The sequence below is a fragment of the Cyprinus carpio genome, chromosome B14 (genome assembly GCF_018340385.1).
Source record: "Cyprinus carpio isolate SPL01 chromosome B14, ASM1834038v1, whole genome shotgun sequence".
Taxonomy (NCBI): domain Eukaryota; kingdom Metazoa; phylum Chordata; class Actinopteri; order Cypriniformes; family Cyprinidae; genus Cyprinus; species Cyprinus carpio.
This window is the reverse complement of record NC_056610.1, coordinates 20,146,667-20,167,828: the sequence shown is the minus strand read 5'-3', so window position 1 is coordinate 20,167,828 and position 21,162 is coordinate 20,146,667. Positions and strand designations below refer to the sequence as shown.

The window sequence follows — 21,162 nt, the reverse complement described above, 5'->3', positions numbered from 1 at the left end:
CATTTACAAAAATGCATTTAGCAGACACTTTTATCCAAAGCGACTTACAGTGCATTCAGGCTATACATTTTTTATTTATTTTTTTACCAGTATGTGTGTTCCCTGGGAATTGAACCCACAACCTTTTGTGCTGCTAATGCAATGCTCTACCACTCAGCCACACAATAAAGCGAGGCATTTTTTGCATCCAGGGGTGACATAATTACTGATTATGATGACTAATATGGTCTTTTTACATGTTGCTTTGCATCGTGCCGCGTAAACATAAAACCATGTCTGCATTTGTGATCGGAGAAACGACAAACAACAAGCGCTACTCTACACTCGTCAAAATTCATGTTTGAATCATCAGTGGCAAATTCTTTAAATATGAAAACGTACTTACAGGCTTTGAGTCAGAATCACCAGACTGTCCTTGCAAAGTTGGAATTGCCCCACTTTATGGAAACAACCTTGGTGCACAGACTACTCTCCCAGGTTTAGGAAACAGTCCTCCGTAAAATGAGCTGCACACATCTGAATATTAGGGTTGAACTGTTCTGGAACAGTGTTGTAAATATAGGGCCCTATGATTTCCGCGATGCGGAAAATGCGAACGGAATCGCGGAATCCAGTCATAAAAACGGAAGTTACAGTTTAACGCAGAATGTCACGGAATTTGTCAAATTTTAAATAAATTAATCAAAAGTAGACTTAAATCAAATCGCGATATGGACTAGTATTTGTAAATATTAAGTCGGAAAAATAGATTAAATATGAATACTGCATGTAGGGGTAGGCAATATGGAAAAATATCATATCACATTTTATTTTTAAGGAGATATCACGATTCATGATTTTAAAGTTGTCTGAGCATTACAGCCAAACTAATTTCCCTATTATAAAGACAAAGCCTTTCAAAGTAACAAAAAAAAGAATGGCAGACCAAAGAGGGCGAAAATAAAAATCTTTGTTCTTATTTTTGATAGCAAAGATAAAAGAATGACAAATATACACATCAGGTACAATAGGTGTATTTAGTAGGAGCATTCAAGAAATTGGAATGAACAAATATAAAAATAAAACGCTATATAAACTGATTTCTAAAGCAACTGTATTAAATTTCTTCAGTCAAGAGCAGTGAGTGATTTTTCTGTGTTTTGTTGTTTTATTAACGTTAAAGGAATATTTCACCCAAAATAAAAATTCTGTCAGCTGTCTGTCAATTCGGTCATAGTGTTTTATTTTTATACCACCATTTACTCACTCAAAAGTTGTTTTAAACCTGAATGAGTTTCTTTCTTCTGCTGAACATATACGCTATTCTGAGGAACTTGGAAAACCAAACAGTTGCTGGTCCACAGTGACATCCATAGTATTTTTTGCTACTATCAAATTCAATGTGGACCAGCAACTGTTCGGTTACCCACATTCTTCAAAATATCTTCTTTTGTGTTCAGCACAAGAAAGAAATTAATACAGGTTTGGGACAACGTGACAGTGAGTAAATAATGAAATAAATTAAATTTTAGGGTGAACTATCCCTTTAATGACAGTCGAATGCATGTTTAATAGGCCTACTGTACCTTTAAGACCTACACGCATCTAATATACAGGCACGCATACGTTCTTCTCTCAACTGTTTACTTTCATTTTAGACATAAGCAACTGCATCTACATGTAAACCTTGTGTGTTTTGACAGTATTAGTGCAAAAGATAAAGTTCAATAATCAGGCGCTGTTTGACAGGCTTTAGCGAGCGTGCTTCGGGTGTTTGCGACACTCAGAAAAAGCACAGGTCAGACCTGAGCACGAATGAAACATTTAAAAGCACATGCATATAATGAGAGAGTAACTCCTGTGAGAGTAACTCTACCGCTGAGTTAACACTGATGTGAATGCATGTGGTGTTGTACAGTATATGACAGAGGCGCTAGAACTGCAGCTGACACTACGATATTTCTTCAAAAGCAGACTGTGGAGACATTTTTATCTTCCACGATCAAAAATCGTCATATCACACACCCCTAACTGCATGTTCTGCTTGTCTCTGTTAATGAATGGCGCAGAAGTGCAGTTTTGTTTATTACACACATATGGAAGCGCGCGTGACGCTCGTGGTGATTTCAGCGTCTGCCGTCTCCCTAAATGAGGACGTAATCACAGGAACAATATCTCTAGAACTGCTCTGAGGGTCACTTCATGAGCATTTGATTTGAGTAAAACTAGCGTCATATCAAAGACACAGAACTGTAAAGGTATTCACAGCAACCCGTCAAAATAAAAGTCCAGTTTAATTTAAAGACAAGTATTTGCCAGAAATGTATTACTATTGTTCAGCAGAAATAATTAGACATGCTAAAACACAGAATTAGGAATCAGCATATTATAATGATTTCTGAAGGATCATGTGACACTGAAGACTGGAATAATGATGCTGGGAATTTAGCTTTGATCACTGGAATAAGTTACATTTTAAAATATATTCAAATAGAAAGCAGTTATTTTAATAGTGAAACTATTTCACAATATTATTATTTTGCTGTATTTTGGATCAAATAAATGCAGGCTTGGTGAGCAGAAGAGAGTTTTTTAAAAAACATTAAAAATCTTACTGTCCAAAAACTTTTGACTGGTAGTGTAGGTGTTCCTTATATAAGAAAAAATAGCATGCATTGATTTTGTTGGGTCAAGATATCTGAAAACACCAGTAAAAATGCATAAATCTAGCATTTTTCTAATTTAAAACATAAAACAACAACAACATTCCAAAGTTTCTTTAGACACCAAAACAGCACATTAAAATGAATTCTGAAGGATCATGTGACACCAAAAAAACACCCACTTCAAAGTGGAAGTTGCCATGCATCATCTGCTCACCTGTGTCATACTGGAAATGGCATCTGCTGACACAGAAGTAGGCAGGCCTTTCTTTCGATCGCTGCTGCGACTGCGTAGGGGTCCACGGGCCGAGGGCTGCATGGGGCTTGCAGATGCTGAACGAGGACACAGGTGAGACTCTGGTAAAGGACACAGTCAGTGGTGTACAGCCAGGGACAGCAGGGAAGGAACGTCATAAGCAGCCGAGTGGGTGAGCAAAGCAAAGGTATAGGAAGGGACAGAAAGAGGGAGATATAAAGAGGAAGGGAGAAGGGGAAAGGGATGATAAAAGCACAAACATTGGTGTATGTTAGATCTGTCATACAGGCTGATGGGGAACTTTTGCTGATAGCACTGATGGCCTCAGGTAGATTGGGTTTGATGGGTGTGAGACAGAGAGAGATACATGGCAAAGGACAGACAGCATCCTGGGCAGACATTGGTCACCAATATGCTAAAGCACACCATCTTCACCAAGCAAGCAAGATCAACAACACCACATTCACTCACTCATTTTCAGCTTATATCCACATCAGGGACATCAAAAAGCATAAAATGTACTCCAAGTCAAGTCTCAAACTGCCTTTTCACCATCTCTGACTTTTGTTTACTGTTGCATTTCATTGCATTTTTTTGGCAGTAGTACTGAACTTTCAAATTGGTTGTGAAGCAGCCCTTACCCTCCGCTTATACATTTATTACAAATTTAATGAATAATAAATGTAAGCATATATCCAAACAAAACAAACCAGTGCCAACATGTCTAAAAAAAACCTATCAAAATAAGGAACAATTACAAAGTAATTACTTTGAACATAATTTGTCATAACCACCCATTTTACAGAAATAGTGGTTAAGGAATGATGTTTTAGTGGAAAATTAAAGGTAATTCTCACTTTTTAAGCTGGTTTCAGCATAAACAAAGGCAGGTAAAAAGTGCAGAGCACATCCTACAGTTGGTTCCCAAAGTAAACACCCTATTTATTTCTCCATAGAGAAGCAGAGGATCGCAATAATTTTTTTCCCTTTCTTCTATTTTAAATCGGTTAATTGCTAAATTCACAAATCATAATCAAACAACCATATAAGCCACTGTTTATAAACTGCCCCAAAAGCACCAGAGAATTATACTTATAAATTACTGACAATAAGTGAATAGTTTCATATTAAACCATCATTCCTTCAGATTTCTTGGATCTTTGCTTTTTTGTCAAGTTTTCAATTATTTTCTTTGCTTCCAATCAAAGTTTGTAATGTGCGTCATCTTAAAGCTGACTGGTTTAGTTTATGGATTAGTTCATTAAAAAAAAAAAATCCCTTTGCAGAAAACAAATGGGAAAAACACTTTTGGAACCAAAACAATGAAATTGTGGTTGTCACTGTTGTGCTCTATAGAGATGGTATTTGATCAGGGGTTGCCCAGTATCTTTTAGTGGAGGTGAGGTGAAGTGAGGTGAGCAGTAAGAGCTGACCTAAGGATTGGGTCTGCTATGACAGTGGGATTTCTGTGCTAATCTCAACACACTATAATTAACTCTGACTGTTATCATCATGGAAAGCCTATAAATGTAATTGATCCATAAGCTGATGATTCATAATTCTCTGCCTATTTTAAGAAACCAATAAGACAGTTCAGATACTATCAGACTCAGTTATGCTGACAGCATCAAGTCAACATCAAACTGTGTCGAACAAGTTACATATCCAGTATGCACTTCAGTCTTAGCTGGGAATCTTAGGTGAGTTTGGTAGCTTTGGCAACTGAAGACAGTTTAGGGTGACGCTGCTGGTCTGCAGGGGCCGTGAGCTGCTCTGTGTGGATCAGCTGGGGATTGAAGTAGCAACAGCAGGGCGCAGATTCACACCACTCATTCCCTCTCACGCACAGAAACGCTTGGCTAATCAGCTTACAAAGATCCCTCAGCAATAGCCCTTGAACACCTTGCAAATGTTGATGTGTGCATGTGTATTTTAGAGAATGAGAGCAGGGTAAAGACTAGTGATGCACTGAAATTAAAATTTAAAACATAACTGTGCGATGTGATGGTAAAAAATTATTTGGCCATATTTCTGCATGAGGCAGATACACATAATGCTATAATGTATACACAAATGACATTTTATGCAGCTTTTTGCTGCTTTTTCATTCAATGCAAAGGAGAAAGTATGCTTAAGTTTGGTTCTGTATAAGGCAATCTTGCATTCCATCTGCGCTTTTTTAAACTGATCTATGTTCACATGTGTGGACGTATTTGTCCATGCCATCACAGGATTTCTCCATGTGAGTCACACAGAGAAGGTACATGTGCCTCATGAACTGTAAATGCAAACTCATTTCTGATAATATCATCAGATGATATCTACACTTTAATCCAATTAAACCTGGAACAATTCAAATGCAATATGCTTTGGTTAATGTAACATTTTCTGTTATAATTTCCAGGGTATTTTTGCTTTTGCCTAAAACAGTCATAAAAAACTAAATGGCATTCCAAGTTCAAAGACAAAAAAAAATTTCTGTGCATCCCTAGAAAAGACTGCTAAGCTTGTAAATCAAACATTGCTAAATTTGTGTGCATGTAAATGCATGTAAAACGTAATAATTGTGATTCAAGCCACATTAAAGGATTCCAGCATGCCCAATACAACACGCCAACCAAGCACCCCTGCAGAGCGCCTTTAATCTACACACAAGTGGAAGGTTCCGGTACGAGCTGGGCCTCCCTTTCTCTCTAGTGTTACCTTGGGTGTCGCCTCCTTCGGCGGACAGGGCCGCAGCACTCTTGCTTCTAGCTAGCGAGGCCTGGGTGGGTGTGAGCAGCCGAGTGAGGACACTGCTATCCACGGGGGCAGCCAACGAGCGGCGAGCTATAGACAAGGTGTGCCCGTACAGACACGAAAAACAGAGCAGACAAAAGGGAAAAGAAAAGAGATAGGTTGAGGAATAACACAAAAGAGGAAGGAGAGGGGAATGACACCAATGTGATTTAAAATGCAAGAATCAACACGAAAACCAAGGAGAAAAGTGCTTTAAATGTAAACAGTAGATGTCAATTGAGACTCTCATTGCTGGTGAGACAAAAAGAATATTAGTGAGATAAGAGGAAGGTGATTGCGAGTAGGACCAGGACCAGGGCTGTGGAAGTGGAGGTGAAAACAAAAGGGAAACATAAAGCCAGGACTAAAGAGTAACTTGAAGAGCTTATTGAGTCAAATGCTTGAAGTCAGGCCTTTTTAATTTGAGGTATAGATCGAATTTATGTTAGTGTTAAATTAAGAAACGGACTACAGGACAGCATTTGATTCAGTCTTGTCTCTACTGCAGTTTAACAGAATCTAAAAATTTGATGAAATGCAATTAATTTGATATTGCTTGTACACTGCAAAACTGTAGCAGGACATGCTAACAGGGCGCAAAAAGCTCTTGCTGCCATGAGATCTATGTTTGTAATCAGAGTTACAAATCAACAGTGGGGAAAAACTGAAAAATGAAGGAGTAAAAACTTAATGTCCCTTTTGAAAGATCCATTTCTTTTCTTTTCCCCCTTGGCACTGTATTGATGCAGTACAAGTTGTGAAGAGGGGGTGAGGCTGTGAAGTTTTTGATGATCTGATTAAGGGGGTTCAATAATAAGCAACTGCTCTAAGCATAGAGAACGATGATGTCTATCCGAACAAGTGTGCACTGTGATGGGGAAATGTTCAAAAGTGAATATATAAACCAGGTGTCTAAAGATGTCCTGCAAACATAAGATCTACAAATAAATACAGTGTTCCTGTAAAGCCATTCAGTATTTTACATATTTAAACCTGGAATGACAATAGGCACACTCGCACATCGAAAACAGCCATGGCACCAGGGGCCAAACTAATTGGTTAAAGTCATATGGGAAGAACAACAACATAATATTCACACAAACAAAAACACATTGTATTTACATACACAGAGAGCTCATTCCTGGTGAGTAGGTCAGTTAGTGAGAACTCCCTGGGAGAACGAAAAAGCAACAAGGAGAGGTTAAGACGAACTGAAAGCTCAAGGCAGTAGCAAACACCAACCAACGTGTGGACAGAGTAGCACAGACATTAGCGGATTGTTATGTTTCTGGCTGCACGATGATTTGATGCACGAGTGGAAGAACATGCCAAGCAAAGAACATAGGAAGACAAACGCTGCACGTTTATGACCACAAACCAACACTGTAAACCCCATGCTCCTCCCAACATCCCTTATTACCCAAATATCATATTCTGTTGGCTGTGGAATAAACAAGAACGGGGCGGACCATAGACGTGAACACAGTTTGCGCGTATTTATTAGTAAACGGCGAACAGGCATGGCGAAATGTCCCAGTTGGGATTTAAGCACCTGATTCATCTGCTGTGGATTTCTCTGGTTTGGTGGTGTGCTGTGTTTTAGCCCCTACTCGAGAGAGGGAGGAGCTTCGCTTCTTCAGGATTGGGCCTACAACCAAAAGTGGACAGGGAGGAGTTAAAATTATTCAAGAAGCAAGGCCTTGTCTGTGTCTAAGCTTACACATGCCACTTGCAGTGAATGAGGAAATGGATATTTTGATGAGAACAATGCAGCTAGACTCTGCTTTATAATTCTGGTTGTATTTATAATAGTTTTTTAGTTTAACTACAGTGTGGAGGATTGCATTGCTAAATGTTTAAGAGGTGCATGTTGCCCGTGTAAGCTCCTTGCATGCACCTGTTTAAATGCTTATTTACATTAAAACTAGATTTTCAGAATGACAATGAGTAAACTGCTCAGCTAAAGTAGGCAAATAAAGGCTCACACCCTTAATTAAATAAAAAATATTTTATGAGACCTTCTGATTGTTCATCATTATTCTCATAAATAAAGTTAAAGGGATAGTTTATCCAAAAATATCATAATTTCACTCACTGCTCCAAACCTATATGACTTCTTTGGAACACAAAAGAAGAAATTAAGAGAAATTGCTGATACTTTCATGGAGCTTATGCTCTTTTTTTTTTTTTTTTTTTTTTAGCTTGAAAGCTCCATTCAGCAAATGAATGGGAAATTACAACTAGTGCATTATTCAAAATATTTCCTTTTGTGTTTCACCGAAGAAAATAATTCAGGTTGGGCACAACATGAGGGTGTATAAATGAAGACAGAATTTTAATTTAACCAATCCTTCAAAAGAGGAGCAGCACTGGTAGTTTGGCACCTGTCTTTTCCAACTGAGGCTGCTTATGCACTTCTTTAGAGGCCTGAGGAACATTGCTAGGCAACCGGTTCAAAGACGAACTTCTCCGCTTTGCACCTGAGGGACAAAAAAGAGCTCAGCTCCTGAATCGAGAACATAGGTTTCACTCAAGAGGGACTGAAGACAGCCTTCAAAGATAAAACCAATAAGACAAAAGTGATCTAAAATCTTCAACTTTTGTGGAACCACCCTAAAATGTGCCTGCAGAGAAGGAAATGAAGAGGAGACTCCAACACAAACAGTGTCTGGTGTGAAACTGTCTGAGTCATGGCTGGCTGCTCCTGTTAGAGGAAAAGGAAACTGTGGATAGAAACAGCACGTCTGCAAAATTCATAAGTTGCCAAGACTGCAAAAAAAATACGGCCCATTCAAATAAACACAATGCTGAATTTGCATTTACATAACATTGTAAAATGAAGCTCATCAAGCAAACCACAGGGAGAGGCACCTGTGTGAGACATGACTTGTGATTGTTTTCTGGATCACATGACCAGCATTAAAAAGTATTTACTCATGCTCATGTATCAAAAGAACTCATGCTGTATGGATAAGAAAAGGGCAGGAGAGGACAGGGAGGGCACTTACTTTTATCGGGAGAATTAAGGAGGGTGGCTGAGGATGAGGAGAGACGCTTGCTGATGACGGAGTCAGCCTGTTTCAGGTTCGTAGTAGAGGAAGAGCGCTTGTCTAGGGGTGAGGGTAAATACGCACACAGAGACAGACAGGGAGTGGAATTAGAGTTACGGGGGTTTGCACGTGCTAAGCTATTGTTAATTACACTAATACAAGCTGGTTTATCTACATTTTAAAGACAGAGTAACAACTGCACATCAAAAAGTAAGCTAAACCTGAAATTGTGATAGCCTTATATGTCACATTTTAATAATATTATAGAAAATATATTTAACAGTACAAATATATATATATATATATAAATTTTATAAAGTAATTAATCTACAGCAAACTAAAACATCAAGCATAACACTGTTAGTAAACATTCAGAGGGAAATTCATTCTGGATAAAAAGTGAAAAGAAAAAAAAAAGTGTTAAACGTCGAAGCATCATGCATCCCCAGAAACCAGGTAAGTGATTCGAAGAACACACTCTTTGTTACAATCCCTGGCAAGTGAAGAAATTGTATTACAATAAACAACTTAGTGAGTGAACGAGAAACAGCCAGTACAGCCCCAGTCAGATTAGTGCACGTATGAGCGAAGAGGAGGAGTGGGCAGTTTGTGTCAAGTCACGCCATGGGCAGGCAAACTGTATAAACCACCTTGTGACGTCTGATTCCTGGGTGGCTTGGAGGCTGGAGAAGCAGGGGAGATTACTATAGCAATCGGGGTGGAGGTGGAGCCACTGTCACTTTGTCCTGTGGGAGGGGTAGGGACAGTCGCTATTGGAAACACTCTCTCCCATGAGAAGGTGAGTGAGGTGGAAAAACGCAGCTGACAACTGCAAAGAGATTTCCATCCCTAGTTCCACAAACTAACATGACTTGTTAAAGGTGAAGCATGCCATTTTTGGGATGTTTGGGAAATAGTTTCTGCTATCCCAGTTCAAAAAAAAAAGAAAATCAGCAACGAAAGGTTTAACTGGGGAGGGACTACCTGTTTTGCTGACCAATGGCATATGTGGGTTTCAGGAAACTGTGTGATAACAATCATATACGAGTCTAGTGGTGCACAAATTACACACTTCACCTTTAACAACAAATCACCGCAATTCAGGATTGTCAAAAGATTTTGATTATTCATTGATTTATAAGTTGTAACACACTTGGGCAGACTGTAGGACAGTCAGTGAAAGAAGGCTGTTCAAGTTTTATAAAGAAAAGCTGTTGAACATATTATCAGGTGCTTCTGATGTTTTGGAATTTAAGAAAAGCACTCATACCATTTTTGTTGTCAGAGTCTGAAAGTCCACCCCAGGACCATCTCTTCTGTCTCTGCTCTACTCGCTGGCTGCGCTCCAGGGTACGTCTCATCACAGCCTCATAGTGCTCCTACACACACACACACACAACACACTTTGTTAGACAAATAGAGGCATGATACATCCTGTGAGCTGTGCAGCAGTGGACCATGGAAAAGGTGTGGGTGTCAATACTGAAACAAAGTCCATGATTCCAGGCTATTTTGCATGTTAGGTACTGAAGTGAAGTGAAGTGAAGTGACGTGACATACAGCCAAGTATGGTAACCCATACTCGGAATTCGTGCTCTGCTTTTAACCCATCCAAAGTGCACACACACAGCAGTGAACACACACACACACACCGTGAACACACACCCGGAGCAGTGGAACAGAACACACAAATCTCCTGCTGTACGATGGTAACAAAATCACCCATTTAATTTCATCCATTTTCTCATTAAAGGGTGTTAATGATGAACCCCATTAAGAAGCAGGATGTTTGAATTAATTACATAGTCCATCTCTAAAAAAGTCAGCGAAGAGGTCAGTGAGACCAGCTGACTGTATGGACATGCCAAAACACACATTTCCAGAAATAGACTGGGTGGTGGGTTGTCTAAACAACTAGTTAAGCTTAAGGGAGTCCTGTATAATTAGGCTGGTTTAGGTTCAGACTTGGCATTTTGCATGGCTTTAAAATATTATATTCTGTGTGTAAAGGATTATACAGCCGTTATTTAGGAAAAGTCTCTAAAGGGCATTTTAATATTAAAAAGAAAATTTCATATTGCCGCAGGAGGTTAATGTACACATTCAAAAGTTTTTGTGAAGCTTGTGAAAGAAGTCTCTTATGCTGACAAAGGATACATTTATTTAATCAAATATTCAGTAAAATAGTAAAATTGTTAAATATTACAGCAATTTAAAATATTCTATTTGAAATTTAGATTTCTAAATGCAACTTCTTCACTTCTTCGTGATGCAAAGCTGAATTTTCATTATTACTTTAGTCTTCAGTGTCACACAATCTTCCAGAAATCATTCTAATATGCTGATCTGCTGCTCAAGAAATGTGTCTTATTATTTTATTAATGTTGAAAACAGCTGTGCTGCTTTATATTTTTGTGAAAACCATAATACAATTTTTACAGGATTCTTTGATGATTATAAAGTAAAAAGGAACAGCATTTACTACAACAGAAATCTTGTCTACCAATGCATAACAATCACAATTTAATGAATTCTTGCTGAATAAAATAAAATATCTTACTGTTCATAACCTTTTAAATGGTAGTTTGCTTCTCTGTGTGTTGGGTCTAAGACACTATAAACAACAGTTTACCTTTTCCTCTTCTAATTTCTGTTTCCTTTTCTCCTCCACTGCAGCTCTCCTCTGTTCCTCTTTTCTGCGCTGCTCTTCCAGCTTCTTCTGCTTCTCCTCCATCTGTCTCTCCACCTGCTGCCGGGCCTTGCGCTCTCGCTCCAGGAGCTGAGTCTCACGGGCCGCTGAACAGGCCAAACAGGGTGCGTTAGCAGGTGTGATTGCATGACTTGTTGTAACATAAGAGAATGAATTATGTCCAACTCTGTGCAGGGGTTGGCAAACTTTTTGACACAAAGGGTCATTTTTTATCACTTCGTGTCACATCGCCAGTCAAAATGAATGCAGTATATATATAATGGTTTTCAATGGATGCTGAACTGTTTTGTAAACAGTGTTATTGCTCTCTTTGACTTATGTGTTATTTCTCTTGCGCTCATCACCCGTGTGCCAGTGATTGCCCTTCTGCAAGTCAATGGTCACATGCACATCTAAAGTTGCCAACACCTGTTGTGTGAAATTATTTGCTTTGTCACCATGTTGCTTTTCCTGCTCTTCTCTCCTCTCTTTGGCCACTCGGAGTTTGTCGTCTATCCTCAGGGCTGCCCCATCAATGACTGAGGACACATAACAGAACACAAAATCACTAACTAGTGTATCAGGTGAAATCAGAACACTTCCTGGGGCTTCAAAAGGCTTTCGGCAGATTGCACTAATATCCGTTGTGCAGATAATCCTTTTGCATGGTCTTACATAAGGCTCAGGTTACAGATTCAGCTCTGAGCTCACCACACCTGAGACAGTATTGACACGGAGTCATGGGCGTGTGCGAGGACATGCTACAGGAAGTGCTGCAATGGCCCTAATAAGTGTAGAGGCGGTCATGTGACAGCATGTTACTCAATTAACCAAAACAAGACTGGGGGAAAAACAAAACAATAATAAATAATAATAAAAAGGAAAAAGGATTGTTTTAGTGCAAACCTGTTGCTGTTTTTTAAAGAAAAACGGTTACCTTTTGAATCTATGAAAAAATCTTTTAATAAATAAAAATACATTAATTTTTTATTTACATTCATTATTATCCCTGCAGTGACAGACAGACTGAGATCATCGTTTGTTACCTGGCTTGATCTGGCTCTTCATTGTGCTGGCTGGAGCTGGTGGTGTCGGGCTGTTCCCTGCCTGGCTGCGCCGTTCCTCTGCCTGCGCCTGCGCGGCTGCAGCTAAAAATGAAACAAGAAAAAATGCACATAAAAACAGGTATCACTACTGCTTAAACAGGAAAAAAAAAAGAGGAAAGAGGAAACAAGCAAGATTTAAGGATTTAATCTTAAAGGTGACATTATCATGAAAATCTGATTTTCCAGGTTTTAAGTGCTATAATCTGGTCCCCAGTGCATCTACCAACCAAGGAAACGTGAAAAAGATTAAAGGGATAGTTCACCCAAAAATGAAAATTAGTCCAAGATTTACTCACCCTCAGGGCATCCTAGGCGTGCCTGACATTCCTCTTTCAAACGAACACATTCGGAGTTATTTTAGACATTGTCCTGTCTGTTCCAATCTGTATAATTGCATTGAATATGACGTAACGAAAGGCGCAACTTAAGATCTGGGGAGAGAGTGACGAACGCGGACGCACAGAGGAGAAAGCAAAACAAAACACCCGTCACAAACTTATTTAAACACCACGGGTATTGACACAAATGCACCATTTTAATCAAAACAGATACAATTTACTTGTTCACATGGTTTCCCTGTGCTGTACATAAAAAATGGTTCTCGCAAGATTACATGCTTCTCCCCGGAGTTTACTCTTGCGAGACTACAGTCTTCTCCCCGGATCTTACGTTGCGCCTTTCCTTACGCCCATGTCATACGCTCGACAGCCTTTTTGTGAACGCGCCTGCTTGAGAGACCGGAAGCTGGATATTACAGTTTAAAAGGTTTTAAGAATCAAATTTTTCTTAAACTAACGCATCGTTTCACTTCAGAAGGCCTTTACTAACACCCCGGAGCCATGTGGAGTAGTTTTATGATGGATGGATCCTTTTTTTTTTCGGATTCAGAAACATGGGCACCATTCACTGCAATTATACAGATTGGAACAGACAGGACAATGTCTAATATAACTCTGAATGTGTTAGACTGAAAGAGGAATGTTATACATGCATAGGATACCTTGATATGTATGTTTTGTTTTGAGTTTTTGTGAATCTTTGTGTAATTTTAGTTTGTGTGTTTTCTATTCCTTTTTGATGTTGCAAAGTTATCTTATTATAATATTACAGCCCCTTAATCTGCAAGTTTCCACCCACAGCACCATCATTTTGATTTTAGATCTAAACACAGACACAGATCTAAAATAAACATGCAATTTATTTCTTTTTGTAACTCATGTGTGTTTTTATTTTTGTATTTTGTGTGTGTTTTTAATTTGTTTTTTTGTGTGATTGTGTGATTTGTTTTGTGTTCGCTTTCTGTGAGACTTTTTTTGGGTTTAAACTCATATGGCTTTAAAATGCATGATTTCAGCACAATAAACATCGATGTTTATTTAAAACAGATGTTTTTAGCAGGTATGCGCTGTAATGACGAAGCTCTATTCTGGTAAATGGGGCATGGCACAGCAGCTCATTTGCATTTTAAGAGACAGGCACAAACACAGCCTGTTTCTGCTTCCACTCAAAATAGGGATTTTCAAAATGATAATAAATGATCCGTGGGGGATTTTGAGCTGAAACCTCAGACACATTCTTGGGACACCTGAGACTTATATCACATATTTTAGTCATAACATGCCTCCTTTAAAGAGACTTGCCATAGGTTTGTTTGATTCTGTGAAACAGATTTCATAGAGCTGTAGTCAAATCCAGCTTTGTCAAGTCCAAGACAAGTCCAGGACCAGGACTAGTCGAGACCGAGTCCGAAGAGGTTCAAGTCCAAGTCAAGTTTGATTTTGTGGTACAGATTTTGTAGTAGTAAGTAATGGGAGAGTAAAAATGGGTGATATTAAAGGATACTTTTTTATATATTGTTATTGTATGTTGTTAGTGTGTGTGATTCGAGAGACAGCATATCAAATAATTGTATATTATTATTTGTAATGATCAAAAAGCATGTGCAAAGTAAGAACTCTGTAGGACAGGGGTCTCCAAACTAGATCCTGGAGGGCCAATGACCTGCTGAGTTTAGCTCCAACTGTCCTTAACACTATCTGGAAGTTTCTAGTGTGTCTAGTAAGAGCTTGATTAGCTGGTTTAAGTGTGTTTAATTAGGGTTGGAGCTAAACTCTGCAGGACACTGGCCTTCTAGGACCAAGTTTGGAGCTGTAGGATAAAATTATTTTTTATGTACTTTATTTACATTTAATTTACTTTATAATGCTGCTGTTTGCTGACATCGTGTCTGCGGCAAACTGGCAAAAACTAAGCCAAGATGGAGAAACAGCTGATCATAGCTGTACAAGGATAGCCATTTTTAAATGAATTTATTAGCAGAGCTTCTGTAAGGGATTTTTGGTGCTAGAAATCCATTTATCCTTTGCTGAAACTTCTGCGTCTTCATGGAGAGCAGGTCATGGTCGAATTTATTAGCAGAGCTTCTGTAAGGGATTTTTGGTGCTAGAAATCCATTCGTTTTCAGGTGCCATATGCGCCTGTGGTTTGTTTTGTTTTCAGGTGCCATATGCAAATGTGGTTTTGTTTTGAAGGCGAAAAAAAGCATATTGCTGGACTCGGTCGAGACAAACGAGAACATTTGGCGAGTCCAATGACCAAGTCCGAGACAAGTCCGAGTGGACTGTGGACCGGACTCCAGTACTATTGCCCTAAGATTTCAAAATCTAGCATAAACTGCTCTGCTTCTGACTGCTCATCTGGATGGCATGTTACTGTGTGAGTTGTCGACATTGCTGGAGATAAATTACCAGAAAATATTTTTTCTACTCGCATCTCTGCTCAAAACAATACACCTTTCAAATGCTCTTCAGCGGTCTTGTGGCAGGCAGGAGAACAGGAAGGAAGGAACATGACCAACAAGTCTGTGTGCCTTTGTAACAGCTCTCTCCCTCCAAACAGAGTGTCAGAGAGAGAAAGGGAAATAGAGGGTGTTTGTTGTTCTGGTGATTAAGGAGCATGTGATGTCCGCATGGTGAAAATCAAGATGCTGCTGATAGACCGTCAGCTGAAGAGAGGGCACCACTTGGCACATTTTACTGGCTGAGAAAAAGCCTGTTCTAACTTCTGCTCAAGCCCACTGATGTATGCTCATTAGGAATGTGTTTTGATTTGTTGGTGATCATGTGGTCCACTGTGAGACCGTGAGGTTTAGTGTTAGGACTTAGGGATTTTTGATGGGATGTTTGTGTTTATGGGGTGGTGTTTGTTGCGGTGTGATTGTTTGTTATGGAGTGTGAAGAAAATTTAGATGAAAAGGAGATAATCAGGAAGTCTGACCACAATAAAACAGAGGGGGTCATCAGCTGACTAAGTATGCAGTATAGAGGGTACAAAAACACTTCATTTAATCAGCAAAGTAAAACTGAGAACGCTAAAGACAAACCATCAATGTACATGTTCATTAAGGACTAACTAGTTGAATAAAAATAAGCTGCAAACTACAGAAACAGCCAAATATCGGAAAATATTCGGTAATTTTGAGATTATTAGCATCATATTAATGAGACTGACAGCAATAATCATTCATGTGGAAGTGTTAGCTTTCCCTTTCGTCAATTCCAAAATATACTAACCACCTTGTCAACATATAAAGTATATTTTAATTAAAATTTTCGATTGAATTTGGACTAAATATTATTATTTTTATTATCATTTGGTGTTAAATTGTATTATGTATGCTGCCTTCTGATAACAAACTTCAATAACTGTGGTAACACTGCTGAGAAATTAGAAAAATTGCTTGAAATTTTATTTCCTGAATTTCAATTGATTTTAAAAATGTTTCTGATCACACTTTTTTTTTAATCATGAAACAAGCTTCTTTCTTAAAGGACGGGTCTAAATAACTTCACTTCATTTTAGTCAATTTAATTTCATCACAATCATTTTAAATTCAACGAGTAAACTATGATTTCTTTTGTTGTTGTGATGTAGCATAAAAATCTGTCCAGAAAAATCTCTGTTGTGGCATCAGATGAATGCTATGTTTATGCAAGAAAGAGCCATCCCTAAGGTATACCTTAGGTAGACCATACCTCAATTTAATATGGATATAAAATTGTGGCAGGTCAAGCTCTGCAATGAAAGCAGACTAGGGCTGCACGATGTGTCGTTTCCCATCGATAGCGATATACGAACCAATATCACATCGCAGGACACCGTTATTCGGGCCAGCTGCTCCCCGGCCCTTGACGAATGTGATTCGCGGATTAATTGCACATAACCATCATAGAGTGAAAGCACATTTGCATATGTTTTTAAGTCCTGTCAGTTTAACACGCATATAAGAACGAGCAGAGAGAGAGCGAGCGGCCGGCCGCGCGCGCGCGCTCATCTTCACCGTCTTCAAACAACCGAGCACTGTCTTGCTGCCTCCCGCCGCGCGCATATTAATCAAAATCAATTGACACGGTGGTGTCGGACAAAAATAAAAAAAAACTATCCAGTGATGAAATGTTTTCTGTGTTGTCAAATCTTGTGCTAACTGCCGAGATAATTACACAACGCGTGCCGTACACGTGTCTGATTCGCGAACTAATGATTCATTTGAACCGATTCAATTTAATGATGGTTTTAAAGAGACCTGTCCAACACTGACGAGAGTCTGAATTGGTGTATAAAAAATCTGTACACTTTACAATAATATTCTATTTATTAAACTATTTAACTACATTATTTAACATTTACTATTACTAAACTGTACAACATTGATTTAGGCTATAGCCTTCATTGTTGAAATCAAAAGTTGTCTATTTAATAACAAGGCACAGTAACATTACCAAACAATGAACAGCTGTGTTTTATAAACTAAGATAAACAAAGATTAATAAATCTAGTGACAACAGTATTGCTCGTGGATCATGTTAGTTAAAACAATTCAAAAATCCTAAAAGTTACACAAATAATTTAAACAACTCTGTGAGATTACAAAAACATGTAAGTGTTCACACCCCAGTTTTGTTTAGATTTCATATCGCAATATATTCAGAAAAATAAAATAAAATGCAAGAGCCCTACTGCAGACTGCAGAATTATGAATGTTCAGGAGAGAGACGGAGGAGGATGTTATGTCTGAGCCGTCAGACTACAGGCTTCTAAATAAAGGCCAGCAATTCACCTCTTGAAAACAGATGAAACAAAAAACATGTTTCAAAACACTTCATATGCAACTGGTTGAGTCCTCCTCTGAGGTGAAATTGCATAGCAACTGTTGGTCTGGATCAGTGCAATCATCAGATGGAGGACATAACCTGCATCTATGTGCTGTATTACTACAATACAACAGTCAGAGCACTTCAATCAATCAGTTACAGACAATGAAGGAAAAGGACTGATGTTTGGAGAGCTACTTAAATATAATTATGATATGTCCGATACCTGATATGCAACATCAATATATGTTTTATTAATAAAAATAATGGTACAAATATCATTAAACAACTGTCTGGAAGATAGATTAGTTCACTAGTTCTTTAATGTTTACATTAGCTATCATTTTTACATGTGTTAAAAATATTATCATTAAAATCATTTTAATTATTGCTATCATAATTGCTATTATATTAATACTGTAAGACAACTGATTAGTTGTTCAGACAGCCCCACAAAGCAGCCAATTTTAAAAAAAGTGCAGTTTTGCACATCCCTATATTAAAATAGCTTAAGCTTTTCGACAGAAGCTATTGACAGATGCAAAACAGCACCAAATAAGAGGAGGCTGGGTAATTCCTGCTGAAGTGAAAGTACCATATATTCACCTGCATAAAATGCTTCATCAAAGCATATGCTAACATTTAAAGAAAGTTGCTGTGAAAATAATTCAGTATTGTTCTTTTATCGTCCTTTTTTAATGTCTCATCTGAAGCTCAGGATGACCTATGAGGAAGAGAGATGCGTCTGAAGAGCACTCAGGCCATAGTCCGTCAGACTCATTGAATATGCAAACGCCATCTGAGTCATACTCTGAACCTCACACTGTGGGCTCTGCGACACGCGGCATGCAAATGAACACCGGTCCTACAATGGATAAAAACAATGGAGACATTGTCTAGACCTTGCACATACATTCATGATGTAAAGACAATGAAGCCAAGCCCAAGCTGACATCATATTGTTCCTCAGTGCAACTCCAATTAGTCTGCATGTTCATTACGGGCCACTAAACAATAATGTTTCAATGACATAAACAAACAAGAACATCTGTGGAATTGCAAGCAGCAACTAAGACTTTATGGGTACCTTCCAGGGAAAATGAGACCGGCATCAATGAGCACAAAGCAAACAGTTCATCATCATGGACCACCAATTGCTTTAACGGCTGATTATGTGTTTCATCATCATAGCGCAGATTCATTACGCTTTCAGTTTTGTTTGCCGTTTGATATTTCACATACGCAACAGAAATGGCAGCGCTTATGAGTTAAACGGTGGTCGCGCAAGTGCAACCGTTCACAAAATTTAGTCGCATAAGGCAGAAAAAATGGTCGCAAAATGTCTTGGAGCCATGTCAGCTGTTTGGACTCTCATTCTGATGGCACCCATTCACTGCCATTGGTGAGTGATGCAATGCTAAATTTCTTTAAATCTGTTCTGATGAACAAAAACAAACTCATCTATATCCTGGATGGCCTGAGAGTGAAATTCCAGCAAATTTTTATTTGTTGGTGAACTATTTCTTTAATCTGTACCAGAAGGAAACAATGCATTGTGTCACAATGCTTTGATGTGATTAAGATTCTCCAGATTACTGGTTGTCAAAACACAGTTATCATATCATTGGCTATCAGACCCTTCACTATTTCCTTATGGCATGGCCAAAGACAACATCAAAAGGCAATCTGCACTGTTCCCAATATTTAAACAACTGTGACTGCTGATCACTGAGCTTTAAATTGTATATTGAACAAAAACACACTAAAAAAAGACTAGGGTTGCATCATCCCTTCTGACAACAGCTGCCCAGTTCAAACTGTCAGATGACAAGTTAGGCTGTTCAACAAACCCTCATTCACTCAGTCTGAAAGAACACAAAGAACGGTTATACAAATAGCAACACTACGCTCTCTATGTCCTGCCATGCACATCCAAGGAGAGCCAGCAGTCAGGGAGAATCAGTGCTCAGTGGGTCAGTGGGGTCCTGTTACCACTCACTGTTTGCCTCACTCTCTTTCTCTTTTTGCTGCAGTAGCAGCCCTTTATTGGGACAACAGGAAGTCTCTAGGGCAGATGCATGGGGAGGAACGTGACAGCATTTTCCAATAATTCAGGCCTCAACAGAACGCACAGCTGTGGTTTTACATACACTCACATACTAACATATTTTTAAAATCAACTAGTTTGCGAGTTGCATGAACAACTAATTGGTCTTAAGGAAGTCATATACAATAGGTTGGTTCAAGGTTTGAATGACCTTTATCGAACATTTATAAGCACAAAATGCAAGGGTCTTTTTTTGACACCAATTTGAAACCATCATAAAAACACAAGCCTTGCAATGTGATGCTTGAAAAACAGTGCAAGCAACTTAACCAAAAAAGAGATCCATGTGAACACGTGCCTGTAGCAGTGGTGCTTAAAGATTATGAATTTAAAAGACGCAACATTTCTGAGTGGGTTTTTCCAAGCAAACTGTTTCAGAGCTATATTAAAGCACATTAATTAAGGCAAAAGCAAAACCTTTAAAAGAACTAGTCACCCTCATATTGACTAATTGGTTGACAACCCTATCCACAATGCAGTTCTTGTACAGGATTAGTGGGGACACCAGGACTATGTAAGCTTGGGCTATTTCAAGATGATGATGACATGTAGAGAGCAAAGTATGCTTGCTTCCTGGAGGCTAATGGTAGTGTTATCATCTGCACTGGACCTTTAAGCAAGTCTGCATATCTACAATCTACTACTTGCAACCTAGTTAGCTCACCTGGTACATCACTTGTGAAGCAGAGCACTTGGGTATGAGTCCCGTGAATCACAAGTCATGATAAAAGGGCGCAATGACTTGTAAAACAAGCTAAAATGGCACAGTTGTTTCAGCAAATGCATTACATTTTTAAGGTTGCATTAAAGTTTTTAGCACCACATATTGGAGATCTAATTTCCGAACTGCTGCAATGCAAACAATAACCAACCATATTAAACAACACCAAATTCACAATCTATTTTGGGTAAAACTGAATGCATCACCACTCACTAGACATTTCACTATGAAAGTGTTGTGAAATGTACAAGAATGATCGTAAATATAATTTTGGAGAAATGTAACAGGTTTATCCAATGATCCTAGGTTGCATATTTGACTGCTGCAGCACTTAAACAAATGTCTTTACTACAAAAGCAAAATAAAAACTCTGCAGGTCAATGTTCATCACCTGTAAGACTATAATACAAATATAAGCCATTTTGCTTTACAAATTTGTTTCATACACTAGTGTTTCTAAAAGCTCTTGCCTTTAAAAATAACCACTCATTGAGGAGAGGCACTGACTATTAAACAAGGAGACAATTCTGATAGCCAAGAATGATGAATACGCCTGATAAACAAAGGTGCTACCCATTTAATATTGACTTACAACCAGCCTGGTGGATTACGATAACATCACATATCACATGACTCTAACTTGCCATGTTATTTTTCATGCTT

At 38.6% G+C, this 21,162-nt stretch overlaps 1 protein-coding gene across 19 annotated transcripts in view; it reads right to left on the bottom strand.

The window, feature by feature from the left end:
* The window catches only part of map7d3 (MAP7 domain containing 3), a 31,071-nt gene that overhangs the window by 8,317 nt on the left and 1,592 nt on the right, over positions 1 to 21,162 (bottom strand). For 3 of the 19 annotated variants that reach the window (XM_042738469.1, XM_042738471.1, XM_042738470.1), the window contains exons 2-11: positions 12,462 to 12,563; positions 11,874 to 11,954; positions 11,359 to 11,522; positions 9,997 to 10,105; positions 9,377 to 9,472; positions 8,685 to 8,786; positions 8,061 to 8,156; positions 7,229 to 7,324; positions 5,602 to 5,727; positions 2,860 to 2,999 (exon numbers count right to left, since the gene is read on the bottom strand). In XM_042738469.1, the coding sequence (XP_042594403.1) occupies positions 2,860 to 2,999; positions 5,602 to 5,727; positions 7,229 to 7,324; positions 8,061 to 8,156; positions 8,685 to 8,786; positions 9,377 to 9,472; positions 9,997 to 10,105; positions 11,359 to 11,522; positions 11,874 to 11,954; positions 12,462 to 12,563 (1,112 nt within the window). The remainder of the gene's footprint in view (positions 1 to 2,859; positions 3,000 to 5,601; positions 5,728 to 7,228; positions 7,325 to 8,060; positions 8,157 to 8,684; positions 8,787 to 9,376; positions 9,473 to 9,996; positions 10,106 to 11,358; positions 11,523 to 11,873; positions 11,955 to 12,461; positions 12,564 to 21,162) is intronic. The other 16 variants (XM_042738472.1, XM_042738473.1, XM_042738476.1 and 13 more) reach the window with 12 other exon arrangements.